At 36.9% G+C, this 21,506-nt stretch overlaps 2 protein-coding genes across 2 annotated transcripts; one reads left to right on the top strand and one right to left on the bottom strand.

Moving 5' to 3' along the window:
- Positions 1 to 185: 185 nt before the first annotated feature.
- LOC148912541 (plasma kallikrein-like) lies at positions 186 to 8,434 on the top strand. The gene is made up of 8 exons (XM_089027811.1): positions 186 to 307; positions 2,116 to 2,250; positions 3,130 to 3,368; positions 4,086 to 4,170; positions 4,867 to 5,058; positions 5,988 to 6,180; positions 7,001 to 7,150; positions 7,734 to 8,434. The coding sequence occupies exons 1-8, from the start codon at positions 247 to 249 to the stop codon at positions 8,125 to 8,127; spliced, it is 1,449 nt and encodes a 482-aa protein (XP_088883937.1). The 5' UTR covers positions 186 to 246; the 3' UTR covers positions 8,128 to 8,434.
- On the bottom strand, positions 8,425 to 19,328 carry LOC116302411 (melanocortin receptor 3-like). The gene is made up of 2 exons (XM_031711701.2): positions 19,248 to 19,328; positions 8,425 to 10,055 (listed from the first exon to the last, which is right to left on the bottom strand). The coding sequence occupies exon 2, from the start codon at positions 10,052 to 10,054 to the stop codon at positions 8,987 to 8,989; it is 1,068 nt and encodes a 355-aa protein (XP_031567561.2). The 5' UTR covers position 10,055; positions 19,248 to 19,328; the 3' UTR covers positions 8,425 to 8,986.
- Between the last annotated feature and the right edge of the window lie 2,178 nt (positions 19,329 to 21,506).

Below are 21,506 nucleotides of genomic sequence, written 5' to 3'. Positions count from 1 at the left end.
CAAAACTACTTGACCCATAATCCCTTTCGGGGAACACAGACAACTCAGCTGGTGATTGTACAAATACATGATATAAACCTTGCTAAGCTGATCTTACAATACGACATTTTGTTTATATAGGTGAACTCAATTCCAGCTGAGAAAGCAAGCGGATATTTGATATTAACTAAAAACTCTCTTAAAACTCTAGCGTTGCTGACGACGAAAGTCCTAATGATACGGTAGTTTTTGAAGAGTTATCTTAGAATGAATAGTGCGTGTATTTTGGTTTTGATTGGGATTGTAACGATCTTCCAAGACGTCAGTGGTAGGTAGTTCGTGACTTTTTCAAGGTGGTTTCCTAATATAGAAAACATCCATGAAAATGTTTTTGAATCACGATTTTTTGAATCAAATTTTAATAATAATTTCAAACCTGGGAATAGAAATGGAAGTCCTGAGGTCGTTTGCAAATAATAGATAATGCGGTCGGCACATGTGAATTGAGTTTGTTTGATGTGTTGTTCTCTCCTATGCTACCAGGGTTTTCTCCGGTTTCCTCCCTCCATAAAAATCAACATGTGAGTTGAGCGTTGTGTGCATAGAATATTAAATGTAGTGGTAGTGCGTGTGAGCGAAAAGTGTCCCCAATTAGTACGAAAATGCTAGAACGACTAGACACTTAAATAAAAGTGATTTATTGATTTTATTTTTAGAGAGTTTTAGATTGACTATTTTTTCTTCCCGCAAGCGGCAAACGTGACCACGTTTTCATCGTTTTCCTGTATTTTACTTAACCTCTTGCAAACTTTCATATCACAAACAAATATTCTTTTGTTTTTCTGCTACTTGGATTTTTTTGCGATTCCTTTTCAGTTATTTTGAAAGGATTTTTCACTGATCAAGTGACGTTATATTACACGTTTGCCGTGAACGTCAATTTAAAATTCTCTATTCACGATTAAGCATAAGCGTATCAAAGTTTCGAAGAAAAAAGAAGCGTGAAAAAACGTCGTTGCTAGTAGCGTGGAGCTACGTAGCTACAGCGTAGTTTTAGTTTGGTGCTTCATTTTCAGTCTATACTTAGGCCCCGCCCACACTATGCTGGATAAATTTGAATCCGGAATTTTCACACTGAAACCGAAAAAAAAATTTCGTTCACACATGAAAACAGATAAAATGTTTCGCGTCCACACTAGTCCGATCAGAGGCGACAAAAACGCTTCATTGCACACCTGAGCATGTGCATCGAAGCTGAAATTGAGCCCGCGGTGAGTTTTCAGCCTTCCCGCCATGTTCCCATGACAATCATGACATCATCGTATTCGAAAAATTTCGGAGACGAAATGTTCTCTGTCCACACGAATATTGCTAATAAAAATTCGGATTTAAATTTATCCGGCATAGTGTGGACGTGGCCTTAGTAGACAGCCACCATAAAAGATTTCAATCCCCATTTTTTTTTTTTTTTTGTTTGTTGTTTTTTTTTGTTTGTATTTGACGAGAATATTCACTTCGGGAAACATCAAGACTCCCGGTGAAACAAAGCTAACTATTTCCCTCGAGACCAGAGCCCCGTCGTACGAAGTGTAGATAGCGCTATCCAATGGATAAAGTCTTAAAACGATGCTGTTTTCCAAGAAATCTGATCCGTCTGATAGCGCTGTCCCCTTTTCGTACAACCGGGCCCAGGGTCTGCCTTAAGTGCATAATGTTCTATTTTATACACATTTGACTTTCAAGATTCTACAGTAGCCACTTGCTATCGTGGGTGCCTTTTTTTTAAAGAATACCCTTCATTAAAAACGACTAATTGCATGGTTGCGAAATGGTCTTCCTATAGAGCGTTTTCACGTGACGTCACAGCGGCCATTATGGTGTACCAAAACAATATATACATTTTCTATCCTCCGGGAATTGAACTCTATTCTTATGCAAATACCGTGCAGAAAGTTTCTATTGTGCCTGCCTATTTATGGCTGCCTTCTCACGTGAGTGAAAACGCTCTATATTTACTTGAAAACAAATCTTTATGAAATGAACATTAGACAAGGTCCTGAAGATGTCCACTTAGTATATACCTGTACTGCTGTATTATCATTCTTTAGGTTGAGCTTTATTCAAATATTTTTTCAGGATTCTTTTGCACGTTTGACGAAGGTCTCTGTGGATTTACCCAGAAACAAGATGACAGTTTTGATTGGAGAAGACACAAAGGAAGAACATCATCGGGTGGTACTGGCCCTTCTGGGGATAAGAATTCATTTAAAGGTTTATGATCTGAATTAATCTTCTCAAAAATAAACACGGATAGAAGTTTAAAATTTCATGATACAAGGTTCTAAAGCTATAAAATGATGTTTTAGGCATCAACAAAATATTTAAGGATTGAAAAGGTTAGCATTAAAGACGAAACTAGTTTCCGTAAAGAACCTGGATTTTTTATTGGTTAAATTTTTTTTAAAGGTTTTAAACTTTGTATCATGAAATTAACTAAATCTTTTGGAATCCAAGCAAAGAAAAAACAGCGAAATTTCTAATGTATTGTTGAATAGACCGATGTCGCTTCTCGCGGCTTCGCTGCTCTTAGTAAATCCGAGTAAAAAATCCATCTGGAACCCAATCTAGTACCCAGAGCCTGCGTTTCTTCTGGCTTGCTGCGAAGAACGATTGCTCTGGCATAATCCACTTTTTGGCGCATGCGCAATTTTGCTCAAGTGAAATATAATCAATGAAAATCTTTCTTTAAAACAGAGTTCTATGTTTACTTCCGAACAAAATAAATATTAGAAATCGGGAATTTGGGAAGCATGGGTGGCGTAGCTGTGAGAGCGATCACCTCTCATTAATTCGACCCGGGTTCCAGCCCCGACGAGCTCGGTGTCGTATGTGAGTAGAGTTGTTTATTGGTTCTCTCCTGTGCTTTGAGGGTTTTTCTATGGGTTCTCCGGTTTTCCTCTCAACGCAAAAATTAACTTGTAAATTCCAATTGGAATCCAGTGGAAGAAGAGCCACTCTGGAATCCACTGTTAATCCCATTATTTGTCAACATTTTGACGCCAAAATGTTGCTAGCCCTGAGCAAATGAGTTCGTAATCAAGAAACATAGTGATATTCCACGGAATTGAAAATATTATTGGTGCGTTTTAGGTTATTACATGTATATCGAAGCGTCCAGGAAGCATGCCGGTGACAAAGCAGTTCTAACAAAACCCTTAACTCTGAATGGTCGAAATTTATGCCTCTCATTTTACTACCATATGATTGGCTCTCATATCGGCACATTGAACGTTTATGTTGGCTCAACAAAAGTATTCAGTAAGACAGGACGACATGGATATAACTGGAACAAAGCTGTGATTAGCTTGAAGCAAACTGGAGATCAGACGGTTAGTGCCTGATGAATAGCAAATGCGCGGATGCGTTCTGTATGGAATTATCAAAGCAAGCGGGGATTGGCATATTACTAGAGAACTAAAGAACTATGAGTAGTGGGGTGTGCTTTATATATTTGCACACAGTACAGTACAACATTTTTATATATTTAAATTATCATAGCCGTTAATTTGGATTCGAATGACAAAATAGAAAAGGTGCGCGCGTGCCGTGTAATCTCATAAAGCATCCACCCAAAACCATGATGTGTCATGAAGAAAGCTTTACATAACTATTTCGTCCCTCACGAAGGAATACTACCAGGCTGCAATGCCTGCAGGGGAGAAACAATGGAATACCGCTGAATTTATAACAGCTTTAATTTGCTGTACTCTGCTTGGCTGTTTTCAATGTGTGCGATAAAACATAGTGTATCACTTAATTGATGGATTGCAAGCATTCCCAAGAGAGTCAAAAGACAAAAAACATTGTTGTGCCGTTAACAATTAATGCTAATGAGAAATATTTTGCTAAATGGCACCAACATGGCCGCGATGACGTAACGTGCCATCGAAGAATTGCTACGCGATACATGCCTTATTAGGATATAGAACAGAATTATCCGTGGTATGTTAACTAATACAGCACGCAGGAGTAACAAAAGCACACTAAGCCTAAAGAAAAGTTTTTTTAGCTTTTTTTTTTATTTTGTGTGTGTTTTTGTCCTCCAGCTAGCGTTTGAAGGTGTTGTTGGAAATGGCTTCCAAGGTGACATAGCAATCGACGATGTCATGGTGGGAGCCTGCGATGATAAAGGTAATGAATTTTTGCTAGATTTATAATCCTTAATGATATCCTAATGGTTTGGGGGTGTGGGTGACAGGGGTCTCTCACTGGAGTAACGAGCTCGATTTTCAATGGGGTACTTCGACGATACGGCGCTTATCTTGGATCGAATTTATGGTTCGTCCAAGAAGCAAATATTATGAAAGCTTTGTTGCAATAATGACATCAATTGATATTAACAGCTCACCACAAGAGAATACAACAAAAGATGAATTAAGACGGCACATCGATCACCTTTACCAATAAAGAAATACAGACTTACGAGACTATATATTTTCTGTCATCTTTGTTTAGTTTTGCCCCTGGCAAGATTAATATTGCCGCCGTATCGTCGAAGTAGTCCATTAAATCCCATACGAGATTTGAGTTTGTTTGATGTGTTGTTCTCTCGCTTTGCAATGAGGGTTTTTCTCCGGGTTCTCCGGTTTTCCTCGCTCCTACAAATCAACATGTTATTTGAGAGTTGTATGTTGTAAATATAGAGTGTAATGGTAGTGCGTATGGAGGTAATCTAACGGAAGTGCCCCTTGCAGGGGGTGATGGTCGTAAAGTATATATAAGTAATATTAAGTCACAAACGTTCTTACCGTTTCTGTTGTTGATAAGTTACTTTCTTGCACGATGATATCCTTAATAATATCTTTTTTTCCTTAATATCTTTTTTAGTTACTCCAGCTCCTACCGTTTCTACCACGCTGCCTACAACAGCAACATCTCCAACACCTACACCTGCTCCACACACCCCAATGACAAAACCTAGCACAGCTCCTGCCATTACTACGGTTCAAATGACTACACCTCGAATTCCTACGACCACTGCTGAACCTCCAATTGTTCCCAATACTCTTCCACCGACTGGTAAGCAATTTTTTTCTTAAATAATAAAATCATAAAAAGATAAGTCTATGAAACGCAAACGAATACTATGTTAGGGCCGTATGGGAAAATATTTGGCTCGAGGTGATGCCGTTCGGACCGAGCGCAGCGAGGTCCGTACAAATGACCGAGGGCCAAATATTTTCCCATACGGCCCGACCCAACTCAGTCAATAAGCATTTTATCATATGACCCTCACGAAAAGAAAAATAATTAAAAAATTCGGACGCGTACGGCCCTGCTCGCTCAAAGCCGTACGGCCCTGCTCACGTCATTTTCTCGAAGGTTTTTCTAAGAGCGCGCGCCCGGGTAGATACGGGTCATATGATAATACTAAATACCCTAGTGATTGTGGGACCCATCAAGTACTCATTGCGCATGTGTTCAACACATCGTAAGTCTTTCTTATGATTTGTGACCAGTAACGATAGTAACCACTTCTCGAAATACTTAAGCTAAGTGCTATAAAGATTCGTTCATTTTATACAGGCAACAAAGATATTTTATTTCCACGATATTCCCTACATTACATGGTAATCAAGACTTTGTAGTTCATCCCTTTAGGCTAAAGTAAACTATATGTAAAGTAGCTAGCTTATATACCGTTAGCGAGGTGGATATGAGACATATCAACCCGGGGCGAAGCCGATAAGGTATATAATCGCATTATTTTATCATTGGGGAAGTTTCTTAAAACGAGTTTGATAACTAGATATCTACCTGGAAATTCCTTCGTTTAATTTAGTGGGGTAAAGGCCGCCAGTGAACAAAAAAAACCTAGCTTAATGATGATATATATTTTTATCTTCCTTGCTGATCATGTTGTTAAAAAGTAATAGCATGAAATTTCGCGATAAAGTAATAGCATTTCATACTATTACGTATAGTCATTTAGTCTGATTTTTTTCAAGTCAAGTGTGGTCTTCGCCCCAGCACGAGGATTGTTGGTGGCTCAAATGCTCGTGCAGGAGACTGGCCATGGCAGGCTCAGTTGGTAAACAAAGACAACTACCCTTTTTGTGGAGGAACTTTGATCCATGCTCAATGGGTTTTGTCTGCTACTCACTGCCTAAAGAAGAAAACAGCCGATACTATTCATGTCAGGTAAAACCACTCATTTTTCACAAAGGATGGAGAGATATAATGATCCTATAAAATTATAACTCAGTTACTAACTGGTACTGTGTTGGTGTTGAATACAGCGAGAAGGAAACTGAAACCTCGTAAAAAAGTTAAGAGCTGTACTGACAAATTCGGGCGGTATTTTACACCCGACAAAGCCTGACGTCCCAAAGTTCAGTAAAGGTTTTTACACAGTGTTTAAGTTTTAAGGCGCGATTACACAAAGCAATTATATATTGTCTCTGCAACTTGTCTCGCAACGGCATTAAAAAAATTCGCCAGATAAGTTCTAGCAATCGTTGCAAAAAGCAGAATTCGTTTCTACTTTTGGCAACGATTGTGTCTCCGTTGCACTATGTAGATACTCTTTCAACCTGTGTCGCAACGCTGTTGGAGACACGTTGCTGAGAAAACTGCTCCGTGTAATCGCCTTTACACACTGGCAAACTCCGTTGTGATTTTGATTGAAATTGACTACTTTACATTGGGTGCAGTTTTCCCATTTCAGACAACTTGTCCTTCTCTTGAAAATTATATTCTTTGTTTGAAGGTTGCGCATGAGAAGAAACATGAATATATACTCATTTTTTAACAACAACAAATTTATTACTTTTTGTTATAAATATTTACAATTAAAGAATTACAATTAAAGAATATAAGTGGTACAACTCAAACAAAGAATCAATATTGTCAATGGAATGACCCGTGGTCTGAAATGGAAAACATTACGTCCAAGGAATCATAAAAATAGATCCCTTTACACACACTCCTGTTAAATATCTGTCTTTATTCGTGGATTTAGACTTGGCGCTCATCATCGTACAAGAAACAATAGCAACATCCAGGACATCCGGGTTACCAAGATTATCCAGCATCCCGATTACCATAAACCAGTTAAACATGCTTATGATGTTGCTTTAGTAAAACTGGAAAAACCTGCTAAACTTAACAAGTATGTATCATTAGACTTGCTTCAATCATCCAACATCACAGTTACCAAAAACCTGTTAAAAAGCGCTTGATATGTTGCTTGAGTTTTAAGGGATTAAAATATCAAAAGGTACGGACACACGGTGCAACATTGCACGCAACAGGACTGTTGCAGCGGGTGTCTACCCCTGAAACTTGCATTGCATGCAAAAAATCTTAAGTTGAATCGAGCTCTACTCTTGAATTGCGCTCAACAAATTTCATCATGTGAACATGGCTGCAACATTGCGTGCAACATTTTAAAGTTTCCAGCCAATCAGTTTGCACTAAATTTATAACCTGACCAAATATCTTAGCATAGCATGCTTACAAGAGCGCTGTTGTGTGATTTTGTTGCAACGTGTATCACCCCGGTTAAAATTTGTTGCGTGCATTGTTGCGTGCATTGTTGCGTGCAATGTTGCACCGTGTGTCCGCACCTTTAAACACAAAAACTATGCCAGAGCACATTGTTTGATAAAAAATAATGACAAATCCTATCATTTTCTGATGTAAATTTGAATGTTTTTCTCCTAGCAATCTAATGGTGTTGCTCAATTCTTTAGGTTTATCAATCTGGTATGCACTCCCGAAAACGAACCCGTTCCAGACGAAGGCAAAGAATGTTGGATAACAGGATTCGGTGCTATATCCCCCAGTGGATGGCTTCCAAACTATCTACGTCAGGCCAAAGTTCCAATCGTTGGTCGACCAAGGTGTGAAAAAGCATATCCTAAAAGACTGCACGATTCCATGATCTGTGGGGGGTACGATAGGGGTGGGATTGACTCATGTCAGGGCGATTCGGGCGGACCCTTGGTTTGTGAGTCAAGAGGTCGATATTTCATTCAGGGTGTTACTAGTTGGGGCGTAGGGTGCGGGTCAGCTGGTAACTATGGCGTATATGCAAAGGTTACTCATTTTATGGACTGGATTAAGAAAGAGATAGGAAGCAATTAAAAACATGAATCTATTTGAATACGTTTCTTTGGGTCAAAAGTTTATATACGAAAAGAATGACTAGACGTTTTTTGAGTAAGATATTTCGGAGGATATCCATCGTCCATCATCAGTTTAATGTATGACTCACTATAAGTGTATTACAGTGAAATACTATAAATCCCTAGGGACTAATACGTATCAATGAAGTACTGTAAACTAATATGCATGAATCTATTTAATCGCAAAAATTACTTGTTCTGGTAACTTTAAAATCTGTGACACAAAATTGAAACTGAAAGATAAAATAAAATGTATTCTGAACCGATGCAATATTTGTTTTCTAAAAGTTTGAATAGATAAATAAATTTGAAAAAGGGGGGAAAGTTAAGGGTGCCCTGACTTTGTTCAGCCAGACACTGTTTCAGGGTATCGTTAAAAGTTTTTCAACAGGGACTCAAAAGAACCACTGTATGCTGGTAGGGAGCTAGACTCGTAAATCGTAGACGTCTATGGATAGTAACCAATCGATGAGATCGTCACTTCTCCGCCGTGCTGTCTTTCTTACAGTTTTGCATCTCAGGTAGCCTTCTGCTCCCTTTACGGCAAACTCTCGTTTTCCCCTATAACTCTATTTTATCTATCATTGGGCATTGTTGCGCATTCTCAAACAAGGACTTAAGACCGTAGGCCCGGTCGTCTGTCTTCACTATACAATCCTGCATAAGGCGGACGTATAAAAGATCCACTGAAGACACTGGTGACGACCATCTTCAAGTGCCCCTACTATAGACTACAGGGCCCACAGTACGTGTCTATGCTTTTGTGTTGTGCCTGGCCTTACAAGGAAAGCTAACTAAATAAATAAACATTACATATATTACAATTCGTGGTTCCTGGGTGATTGTTGGATAACAAAGGAGTTTCTGTTTCCTAAAGATGAACTAAGAAATGTCCCTGATGTGTTGTCTTCTCTTACTCTTTTCCCAAGTACTTTGAGTACAGCATTACGTACTTCTCTTAACCTAAAACAATACACGATAGGATTGATAGACGAATTGATGTAGATTATAGTCGTTGTGATGTTCAAGGCCATTTTGTACTCTTTTGTGAGGCCAATCACAACTCGAGTTGCCAAAGTTGCCATATATGGAAAAAAGCACGCCAACAAGAGGATATAGACATATTTCATTGTGAGGACTGATTTCCAAAATTTTGGTATATTTATCCCACGAAGAGAGGCAGGATTTTGGTCCAAAACATTAGAAGATTGTCCTGTCAGATCGTTTATCTTTCTTCGATGTCTTTGAACAATGACATGTATCTTGGTAAAGGTAAACGTTGCAATGAAAAGACAAGCAATGATTATAAGGATTCCATAGGCCAAGGCAACTGAAGTTTTCCAGGGATAAAATGTTACGAATATTATATTGATTGTCCATATCACAACGAAAACCTTGACCACTCGTTGTGTGGTTACCACAGAAACGTATCTTAAGTGAAGGTACAGAGCCAGGTATCTGTCGATGCTGATACACGTGACTATTATGAAAGACATGCCAGAAAAGAGATTGGCCAGCATGTTGACGACAACGCCGCAATAACATGACATAGTCACAAGACCATTCATTTCTGCGACTTTGTAGATGACGTAGATTGGTTGAACGAGAAGACCCACTGCAAGGTCGTTAGCAGCGAGATTACACATTAGAAATATAGAAGGTTTGTGTAATGTAGGTGTTTTGATAATAGCTAGCAGTACTAAGAAGTTACCAACGACAGCGACTATGGCAAACACAAAGTTGAATATGCAGGCAATGATGTAGATTGTCGTAAGATCTTCAACATACCACATGTTACTCTGGACTAACTGACAGTTGACAACGTTCTGCTCTGTCGATTCATTTAACAGGACCTTACTTGTGTTGTTTGGGAATAGCTTATCCATTCTGTAAGAGGTAAGGAAAAAATCGAGCTATGGTTTAATTAGGCAAGAAAATTAGGATGAACGTGCTAATTTCCCTGAATAAATTATGTAAACAGCCTTTGCCAAGACGTGACGTATTTCAGTATCCACAAAATGCTGTGGCTAAGCAATCGTATTTACGCATGCTTTAAGATTTGCATCTCATTTGATATCTTGCATCTCAGTAGATATTTGTATATCGCTAAATTGTCAAAGTTTTAGTGATTCGGTGTATGTATGTATGTATGTATGTATGCATGTATGCATGCATGTCTGTCTGTCTGTCTGCCTGTCTGTCTGTCTGTCTGTCTGTCTGTCTGTCTGTCTGTCTGTCTGTCTGTCTGTCTGTCTGTCTGTCTGTCTGTCTGTCTGTCTGTATGTATATAGTATTTAGAATAAATTAGAGATTTCATTACTCTAATATAAGCCTCTGAACTCTTTAATTCAGTCCAAAATTTCCCGCAAGGATTTTTTAAAATTCAGCTTTGTTTGAAGGTCGTTAAAAGAAAGTTATGTCGGCGAACGAGCACTAAGAAAACTCCCCGGGTCGCACATTCCACAATAATGGTAGCAAACTCTCAGAGAATGGCCAGAAAATGCTGTTTTTTTGTTGTTTAAAAAAAAAAAAAAAAAAGCTTTAGCCTTTTAAATAAATTAGAAAAAAGCTTTTAGCCTTATATTTTTTCTATGCGTGGGCGGTGACGTAGCGACAGCTGGAACAACAAACGAACAACACATAACCTGCAGTTCTTATGGTGAAATTTTCGATAATTTCAATGTTCAATTTATCAATACTTTGTATTTTGAAGCCGCGCCCTGAATAAGATCAGCCCAGAGGTTGTTTCAGGTTTTGATCTGTGCGGTTAGTCATGCCCTGAGTAAGATTAGTCCAGACGTTTTTTCAGGGCTCAATCGTATGTGGGAGCCGTGCCCTGATTTAGATCAGTCCAGAGGTTGTTTAAGGTTTCGATCTGTGAGTTAGCTGTGCCCTGATTTTAGATCAGCCCAGAGGTTGTTTCAGGGTTCAATCTGTGAGTTAGTCATGCACTGACTTAGAAAAGCCCAGAGGTTGTTTCAGGGTTCAATCTGTGAGTTAGTCATGCCCTGACTTAGATCAGCCCAGTGGTTGTTTCAGGGCTCGATCTGTGAGTTAGCCATGCCCTGACTTAGATCAGCCCAGAGGTTGTTTCAGGGTTCAATCTGTGAGTTAGTCATGCCCTGACTTAGATCAGCCCAGAGGTTGTTTCAGGGTTCAATCTGTGAGTTAGTCATGCCCTGACTTAGATCAGCCCAGAGGTTGTTTCAGGGTTCAATCTGTGAGTTAGCCATGCCCTGACTTAGATCAGCCCAGAGGTTGTTTCAGGGTTCAATCTGTGAGTTAGTCATGCCCTGACTTAGATCAGCCCAGAGGTTGTTTCAGGGTTCGATCTGTGAGTTAGTCGTGCCCTGACTTAGATCAGCCCAGAGGTTGTTTCAGGGTTCAATCTGTGAGTTAGTCATGCCCTGACTTAGATCAGCCCAGAAGTTGTTTCAGGGTTCAATCTGTGAGTTAGTCATGCCCTGACTTAGATCAGCCCAGAGGTTGTTTCAGGGTTCAATCTGTGAGTTAGTCATGCCCTGACTTAGATCAGCACAGAGGTTGTTTCAGGGTTCAGTCTGTGAGTTAGTCGTGCCCTGACTTTGATCAGCCCAGAGGTTGTTTCAGGGTTCAATCTGTGAGTTAGACATGCCCTGACTTAGATCAGCACAGAGGTTGTTTCAGGGTTCAATCTGTGAGTTAGCCATGACCTGACTTAGATCAGCCCAGAGGTTGTTTAAGGGTTCGATCTGTGAGTTAGCTATGCCCTGACTTAGATCAGCACAGAGGTTGTTTTAGGGTTCAATCTGTGAGTTAGCCATGCCCTGATCAGAAAAAAAAATTCTGAATATGTATCTTGTCGAAAAGCGTTAAACAAATTTTTACTTTTGGCTATATATATTTTAAACAATTCTTATCTGCGAATATTGTGATACATCGCATTTTAAATAACGAGTTTTTCTTAACTGTTTCCCAACTTTTCTCATTTATCGAAAAAGAAGGCTAAAATAAAATAAAATAAAATAAAATAAAATAAAATAAAATAAAATAAAATAAAATAAAATAAAATAAAATAAAATAAAATAAAATAAAATAAAAAAATAAAAAAAACAAAAAAAAATAAATAAAAAAAAAAAAAAAAATAAACAAAAAAATAAATAACTAAAATAAAATAAAATAAATAAAATAAAATAAATAAAATAAAATCAATAAAATAAAAATAAATAACAATACATAAAATAACATAAAAAATAAATCAAATCCCAATACAAACACATCCCCATAAAATAACATCACCTAAATAACTCCCTCCCCTCCCTCCCTCCCTCCCTCAATCTCCCTCCCTACCTCCCTCCCTCCCATCCCCTCCCTCCCCTCCCCTCCCCCCTCCCCCCCTCCCTCCCCCCCCTCCATCCAATCCCCTCCCTCCACCCTCCCCTCCCTCCCTCCCTCCCTCCCTCCCTCCCCTCCCCTCCCTCACCATACCCCCCCTCCCCTCCCTCAACCTCCCTCCCTCCCCTCCCATACCCTCCCCTCCCCTCCCTCCTCCCCTCCACTCCCCTCCCTCCCCTCCCTCCCCTCCCTCCCCTCCCTCCACCTCCCTCCACTCCCTCCCTCCCCTCCCTCACCTCCCTCCCCCCCTCCCTCCTCACTCCTCCCCAATAAAATAAAATAAAATAAAATAAAATAAAATAAATAAATAAATAAAATAAAATAAAATAAAATAAAATAAAATAAACAGAATACCTTTTAATGAATTGAATCTCGCTTTCTTGTCTTGTCGGCGCTCATATGCTGTTTGCTTCTGTTTTTCAAATGTCTAACAGTGTCGCCGGCTGACACTGAACTCTGTGCTTGTCCGTAGATCTAAAGCTAATACAGAATTTTATAACCAAGTAAAAACAAACACTTGAGCTAATCTATTCCTATTAGTTGGAGAGCCTCGATTTTCATTAGATAAGATAACTTCTTTGAAAAACAAATTTATTCAATCATCTTAAAAATGAATCGTTTTATGGATTCATCACGATACCTCCTGAGGTTTGGTTAATGGTTTGCTTTCAAACAAATTACGAATCAACTGGAATTAACTGGTTTTTGTTTTGTTTTGTTTTGTTTTGTTTTTTTTCATTCAGGTTTTATTAAAATCATGAAAAGATACATTAAAGTGATGTGGTTTGATAAAAAGACGTATACTTTATTAGTAAACTCGATTCAGGAAAGCAGATGACGAAGTTCTATGTGGGTCCGTTTAAAACGGTAGTCCTCTTTATGGGTCCGTGCGTGTCCTTCAAAACCACGTGATCTCGCCTCGAAGCGCGCAAAGGATTATTTGTCTAATACCTAGTCTCCTATTTCATAAAATCACGGCAATCAAAAGAGCGGCTGATGACTAATTAAGACAACACTGATATTGCTGCGCACTTTTATTGCAATTATGCTTTATTTTTATTTTGGTTCCTGATAGGGCAAGAGGAAGCTTTTCTGGTACTTGTAATATATAATTTTTCAATTTAAAGTTATATTTCAGGACGTATTTTGAAAAGGTTAAATCGAAACACGACTCTATTTTAAAATTCATCATGAAACTTTTGGTGATCCAACCACAATGTTTCTGATTGGTTAATATTAACCGGAAGTGCGTGCGCGAAATCACCTGGAGCTTAATGGATAGTTTTCAATAAAAAATGTACATATGTTTAATAACATGTAATAATCGGAATTATGCTAGTAATAAGATTCATTCAGGTGGTTGATACCAAGCAATAGAATGAACTCTGGTTGATAGCACATGACGGGCAGTGTTTGCCTGTCATTGTAGGATGCTAATGCTATTCATTCAGCTGATTGATACCAAGCAATAGAATACTCTCTGTTTAATAGCACATGTAGGGCAGTGTTTGCCTGCCACTGTAGGCCGGCAATGAGATTCATGAGATTTATTCAATTGATTGATACTAAGCAATAGAATACACTCTGGTCGATAGCACATGACGGGCAGTGTACGTGTGTCTGTTATCGTAAACAGGTAATGAGGTTCATTCAACTGATTGATAACAAGCAACAGAATAACAAGTTAACTGTTTCCAATTACGTATGGACAGTTGTATTGATCATTTGATAACCCGTGTTGGTTGTTGATGTTAAGCTTTGTATCTCAAATGACATTCTTAATTTTAATCAAACTTTTGAATACCGCTAAAATAATAAAAGGAAGTTGTAGTTTTGAAGTAATATAAAAAAATAAATAAAAAGGAAAGATATGATTTACCTCTTTAACTTTGGCGTAAAGTTTTCCCATATTAGACCGCACGTATCATTCCCTAAAATAAGATTTATCTGTAACTGTTTTTCATACCGAAAGCCCATAAATTAGTATTAAAGTGCTACTCTGACGAAAATCTCTCAAACTTGGATTTAGCTGAAACTTCCTAAGAATACTCTTTAAATGCCCAATAATCACTGTATGAAGTGTTTTCTCGATATTCAGGACGAAAGTATGATATTTTTACGATTATTTTTTTGAGTCTGTGACGTCATACACTCAACATCGAACATCGCTCAATACATTTCTTTGTAGTGATCAAAATATCAGTAGTAAAGGGAGAAAAAAATACCCAAACACCCCCAAAATATAAATCATAGTCACAAGTAATGTGAAATAAGCACATCAGCCACCCTTTGGGCTTCATAGGAATAAAATAAATTAAGGATTTATATACAAAGAAATATATGTATCAATGTTTGATGTTGAGTGTATGACTGTTCTCTTTAAAGTCAGTGAATTTGTATGGGAATCCAAGAACGATGTCTGAACTTTTTGGTGACCGTAACACAATCCAAGCTAGCGCCGAAGAGGTGAATTGTTTCTGCCTCCTGTCATGGCTGCCATCATCTATACTATCTGGTTGATAGGACATCGCTGCTGGGGCAGGTATTCATTCATCGTAATTGCTGATAACGTGAAACTTGTTTCTCTGATACCTACAGAGTTCTTTTTTTTTTTTTTTTTTTTTTTTTTTTTTGATAACCCCGCGTTGGTTGTTGATCTTAAAGTTTATAATAAGATTCTTCTAATATCATTGCAATATGAGATATGAAATTGATAACTAGTTTTCTCTAATGTCAGTGAAGTGTGTTTTTTCTTACTAGACGTTTCGGTCGAGTTACTAAGGCCTACTAAGGCCTAAGAAATCCTTTGCCTTTAGCCTATCATCATAAACTCTGACTTGACTCTGGACATTAAATAATTGCTAGCACAAAGCCGTATACTACGTGCGCTGGCGTATTGGTCTCAGATTGTTCAGATTTTAGATTTCCTTGAGATCTCCAACAGACAATGTCCAGTATGAAATAGTTGTATACGTGTCTCAGAACTTATCTTTCTTCGTTCAGCTTGGACGTAATAGACCGTAATATATTCATAGACTACGACCAGTTTCACTTTTCCCTCCTGTGAATCAGTAATAACGATTGCTTTGGTTGTACGCGCGTCCACAGGAATCCCAAAACAATCGCCCTTACTGAGTTTGGCGGGAAACCAGTTTTTATTTGATTGTTTTAACCAATTAGTTATTATTGCCGCCTTCTGTAATGGCAGCGAGACCCAGTTGTGATGCCCTAGAACTGTCTTGTTATTGTTATTGTTATTATTATTATTATTATCATTATTATTATTATTATTATTATTATTATTATTGTTGTTACTATTATTATTATTACTATTACTATATTATTATTACTATATTATTATTATTATTATTATTGTTATTATTATTAATACTGTTAATATTATTATTAAATAGTATCTATAAAGTTTCCATTATTATTATTATTATTATATTATTATTATCATTATCATTATTATTATTATATTATTATTATCATTATTACTATTACTATATCATTATCATTATCATTATTATTATGATTAACAATATTATTATCATTATCATTATTATTATTATTATCATTATTATTATTATTATTATTATATTATTATTATTATTATTATTATTATATTATTATTATTATTATTATTATTATTATTATTATTATTATTATTATTATTATTATTATTATGAATGACTGCATTGTAAATCTTCATCAAATTTGACCCATATCGTCAAACGTTAGTAAAGCGCGGAAAAATTATGTTTTAACTTTCTTTTTATAATTATTTTTTTACTTGTTTTGAAGCAGCTGAAAATCACTCATTAACAATTCATAAAAAGGAAGTCAGGTTAATGCATTCTATTCTATGCTCAGAAACAGCTTCGGCTGAGTTTTAAAATCAATTGAATTTTTCATATAGCTCTAAGTGAATCTCACACTGATCTGCTAAAGACTTAACAGATGGAGCGAGGTTTAATTAACATTTTCAAAAAAACTCGCAGAACAGAAAAATAATTAACATAGCTAGAAAAATCATATTAGAAATTTTTGATCGCAAACTAATAAGTTAGAAGTAAGTTAGTTCAAAACTCGTAAAAATACTAGTGGAAATTTCGTAAAAAAACATCTCTTGGTTCCAGCGAATTTTTTCCTCATGAAAGTCATATCTTTGCCGGTTTTAACTCTTTTATCGTTTAAACTTCATGTTTTAATGAGGAAGGTTGATATCCTTTTTTTAAATTAATTTCAATATCGGCCATTTCCAGCAATTATTTTGCGGATTTATTAATCTAAATTTACCCCACAAAAGTACATTGGATTTAGAAGTTGATTTTTGGGAGGAAAGGAAAAGTGGAAACATCTGTGAGAAAAACTCTCGGCTCGAAGCACAGGAAAGAATCAACAGCATATTTTCTTACATATTATGACAAAAGAGTGACCACATGGCGAAATAAAAAGTCGCGCAAAATCTATAAAAGTATTAACTTTTGTTTCAATTTAAGTTCTTCTTTGCACAGTAGTTATTTGCAACACGAAATGATTCCCAAGCGATATGAAGGCAATGCTTATTTGTATACTCGACTTATGAAATCTCTTAAAGCATCAAATTTGTATCGAAATTTGTACATCTTCAGTTTTTTTGTTTTTGTTTTTTTTTGTTTTTTTGTTTGTTTTTTTTTTCTGATAAGGGCATGGCTATAACTCACAGATCGAACCATGAAACAACCTCTAGTCTGATCTAAGTCAGGGCATGGCTAACTCACAGATTGAACCCTGAAACAACCTCTGCGCTGATTAAAGTCAGGACACGGCTAACTCCAGCACAAATCAAACCCTGAAACAATTCAACTTTGGGCTCGTTATGTATATAAGTAAAGACATGGTTAACTCAAAGAATCAGTTTAGCGTTGGAAATCTGGAAAACCGCAGAAAAGGCCCTCGAATCTAAGAAAAGACTTAAGCAACTCTACTCACATGTGATCCGACTCAATCGAGAACGATATTCCAATTGAGATGAGACGAGTTTATTGCCACTATACTGCACTTGATTCGGATCCAAAGAGATCAATCCAGAGCCAAATCTTTTTCGAATCAGTTTAAAATCGGCCACCACGTTATATATTATAATCTTGAACAATCTTCTATCAAACCCCTTTTATTATCGTGAAGCAGTATTGACGTATGGTCTTAGCAGGATACCAATCTTCGTGTTTTCATTTTCGTTTATTTGCTTTTCTGATATGACTTCTATTTTGATTTTGATTTCCGAGAGAAGATGAAGAAAAAGACCCTATCACCTAATGAAATTCGGCGTCTGAGTAATAGGCTAAGTTTCTAATTAAGTCGTCATGTTGTGTACTTTAAAAAAAATGATATATAGTTTTAGCAGTTAAACTGCTGTCGCTAAGTCGGTGCCTACAAAACCAAAGACCTGATTTATTTCTCACGGGAAGTAGAGATAGTTTAGTAGTATAGCTTGGCAAAACATTTTTTCAATTTAGACTACGTATCACTCTCTTAAGAATAAGATTCTTTGTTTGAGTTGTATCAATATTCATGTGTCTTCTCGTGTGCAACCATTAAACAAAGAAATGATTCTCTTGTGAAATGACACGTGGTATGAAATGGGAAGACAGTTCAATTCGTTCAAACTAAAGTTAATTTAAAATAATCTTTTATGTAAGCAACAGTTTTAGAATAGGATATAGAATTTTTTAAACATATTCATATCGTTGTTTTTTCTCATAAAAATATTGGGCTTTGGGGAGTATTTTTCCCTGTATTACAGCAATTTTCATAAACATGCGAACCCTGTGTCTGCTAGCTACACGCTTAAATTTGGTTTTTCGTTGCCTCCAGTCAAAAATATGAAAGCTACCGACTGATTAGGTTTAATTGATGGCAGCGAAAAAACAAATTGCAGCGTTGAGCTCGCAGACACAGGGTTCGCATGTTTATGAAAACTGCGGCAAATAATAAGTTTAAGGTATCAATTCTTAGAGCTACTCTGTAAATTCGAGTATAAATATATTTTGAGTCTATGTTGATGTATGTATATGTAATGGTCTATACCAGCTCACTAGATACACTGTGCTGACGAGGCCCAATACAGGCCGAAACAGCTGTCCACGGTTTCTAGTTGAGCTGTCTCATTATACGCGACTTGAAGTTGTGAAAGGCCTATTGGCCCTCTTCTTCAGTCGTTTCATATAAGGCTCGTAATTTACCCATTTCGCATGTTCTTATAGCATACAATACAATTACTTTATTTCAAAAGGGAAACGCAATAACCCGTTTTACAGTTTTCTAACGTACACTCCAAAACATATATAAATAGATGTACAATAATAGAAACTATTATATACAATAAATACTATAATATCGGTTCGAAACATAAATATAACAGGAATTAGATTATAGATAAATAATATATAGAATAAATACCATATATTGATGGGTTGCAAGCCTTCCCAAGAGAGCCAAAAGACAAAAACATGGCGGCCATTGCGGTGCCTTTGACAGTGGATGCTAATGAGAAATCTTTTGTTAAATGGTACCAACATGGCCGCCATGACGTAACGTGTAATCGAAGAATTGGTTCGAAATATAATACTCATGATAACGAGGGTAGATGGATACAAGCAGTCAAACAAAGAATCTTATTCTCAGGAGAATGACACGTGCTTTAGTAATTATATTTACCTTTGATATCTTAGATGTACCCCTTTTGCACGTTGACACTTTGTACTCCTTTGACTTTGGCCTGAAAAATAGCAGAATTGACTTGTGGTCTCTGAAATGGGAAAACATTACACCCAAGGTAAATGGACCAAATCCAATTGGGCTTAATGTTTTACCCATTTCAGACCACGTGTCATTCTCTTGAGAATAAGATTCTTTGTTTGAGTTGTGTCCATATTCATGTGTCTTCTCATACGCAACTGTTAAACACAGAAATGTTACTCTAGGGAATGACACGTCGTCTGAAATGGGAAAACAGTGGATTAGGCCTATAAGTTTATTAGTCGTGTTTGATTCGAAGACTGACAAGCGAAACAAAAACAATCTACTAAGATTTTGTTTATTCTTTATTTTTATTTCACAAACATTTTGATCTTTTTTACAAAATATTTCAGTGATTAGCCTTGTGTGCGTCATCTTTACTGGAATAGGAAATGTTTTATATGTTTTATTAGGCTCAGTAAGTGCTTTGACGTTCTTGATACTCTGTTAAGTGATAAAATCGTTTATCCTATCAATATTAGTTTCTTTACAATCCCTCCTCCGTATAGCCAAAGGCATATTGCCTAGAAAATTCTTTCTTGAGTTGCCTGTGGCAAACCATTCTAAATTTACGTTTTACTGATTCTCAACAAATTGAAAAAGTTAGGCAATAAACCTGAAGCGTGATAACGAGATAATCCTTTTCACATTGCTTTTGTTCTTTAATTATGACTATTGTTCCTGTATTCTCTAAGGAATCAAAAATTTTAATGTGAAAGAATTTTAAAAACCATTATGGCATAGAGTCGGGGGTAAAACGTCATCTCGCTTAAGGCTTATTGCCGGGATTCAATTAGCCTCCTACGTAGATATTCTTAGGGTTTGTCACGCAACGTTGTTTGTGGGGAGGAAAGAGGACAACGTTGCGTGACGGCGTATGAGAGTTATTAATTTTATCCCAGTTCACTGATTTTGAGATTAAAGTAATTATTGCTATAAACGTACAAAGGAACAATGAAAAGATTTTTAAATTTGATTTCAACAAACTATTTGCCTTGCATGTTCGCGAGTGTGCGTGCCACACATTTTTTCTTTATTTTATATAATGAGCCTCCTCAAGGGAAGTGCTTAGCCTGTCGACGTCGGGTTCACGCTCTCCCTATTGGATAGTCTTTCCGCACATTCATGTTTTCTAATTCAGTATACATGTACCTTAGTTATAGCTATTAAAAATAAACTTGTAAAAATAAAAATAAATTATAACAGAATATAAGTGCCAATTCGACAAGTTAACGAAGGGCATTTTTAAAACATTCAGCTTCACACTATAGTTTCTTTACTGAGGGGAAAAACTTACCTTAATAATTACCAAAAAATGAAATAAATATGATTTCCGATAAAATTTTGAACATACCATATGAATCATGCAAGCGTTTGTGAATGAACATATATTCGATCGATATCAAATATAACACCCAAACGCAATAACGCCACCTGAATAAACAAATACAAGCTTTACACACGTATCCGTATTCGGAGCGTATTGAAAATTAATTTCCACTCTGAAGACCGTTCACGAAAATTTCCGGATACGGATACAAAAATTCCCGGACACGTGTGGACGCAACCCGTACCTGCAAAAAAAAAAAAAAAAAAGAAAAACAAAAAGAAAAAAAAAAAAAAAAAAAAAAAAATTGGCGGATACAGAAATTTCCGGATACTCGTGGATGGGACTTAAAAAACACTCAACTCTTCGCTTGCACGTTACGTCTTCGCGGCGTCTCGGAGTAGCGTTGGTGCCATTTAACAAAAGATTTCTTATTAGCATCCATTGTTAACGGCACCACAATGGCCGCCATGCTTTTGTCTTGGGAATGCTTACAACCCATCAATTCTTTGCCGTGATAATGCCGTGACAAAGTAAGGTTTAAGAGCAGTGTGACATACATAACGCAATACTGTTCTCTTAAAGAAAAATAACTTTTTACTACTCCTTCAAAGTGGGGTCTTATATGTAGTTATACATAGCTATCTCATTTCAAACCACGTATCAATTCCCTAGAGTATTATTTCTTTTTCTTTTACGGTTGCGGATGAGAAGACACATGAATATGGATACAACTCAAAGAATCTTTTTCTTGGCTTCGTATTCTGAAAACAAAAACATCAATTTATTCTCTAGTCCTTGAATGCGAGTCCACGCGTGGTGGAAACTATCGTTCAAACCAATACGGCTGC

The sequence above is a fragment of the Actinia tenebrosa genome, unplaced genomic scaffold (assembly GCF_029948245.1).
Source record: "Actinia tenebrosa isolate PJP-AT-01 unplaced genomic scaffold, QUT_ActTen_1.0 PGA_scaffold11__36_contigs__length_13525064, whole genome shotgun sequence".
NCBI classification, from domain to species: domain Eukaryota; kingdom Metazoa; phylum Cnidaria; class Anthozoa; order Actiniaria; family Actiniidae; genus Actinia; species Actinia tenebrosa.
This window is presented reverse-complemented; position numbering and strand designations above follow the sequence as displayed.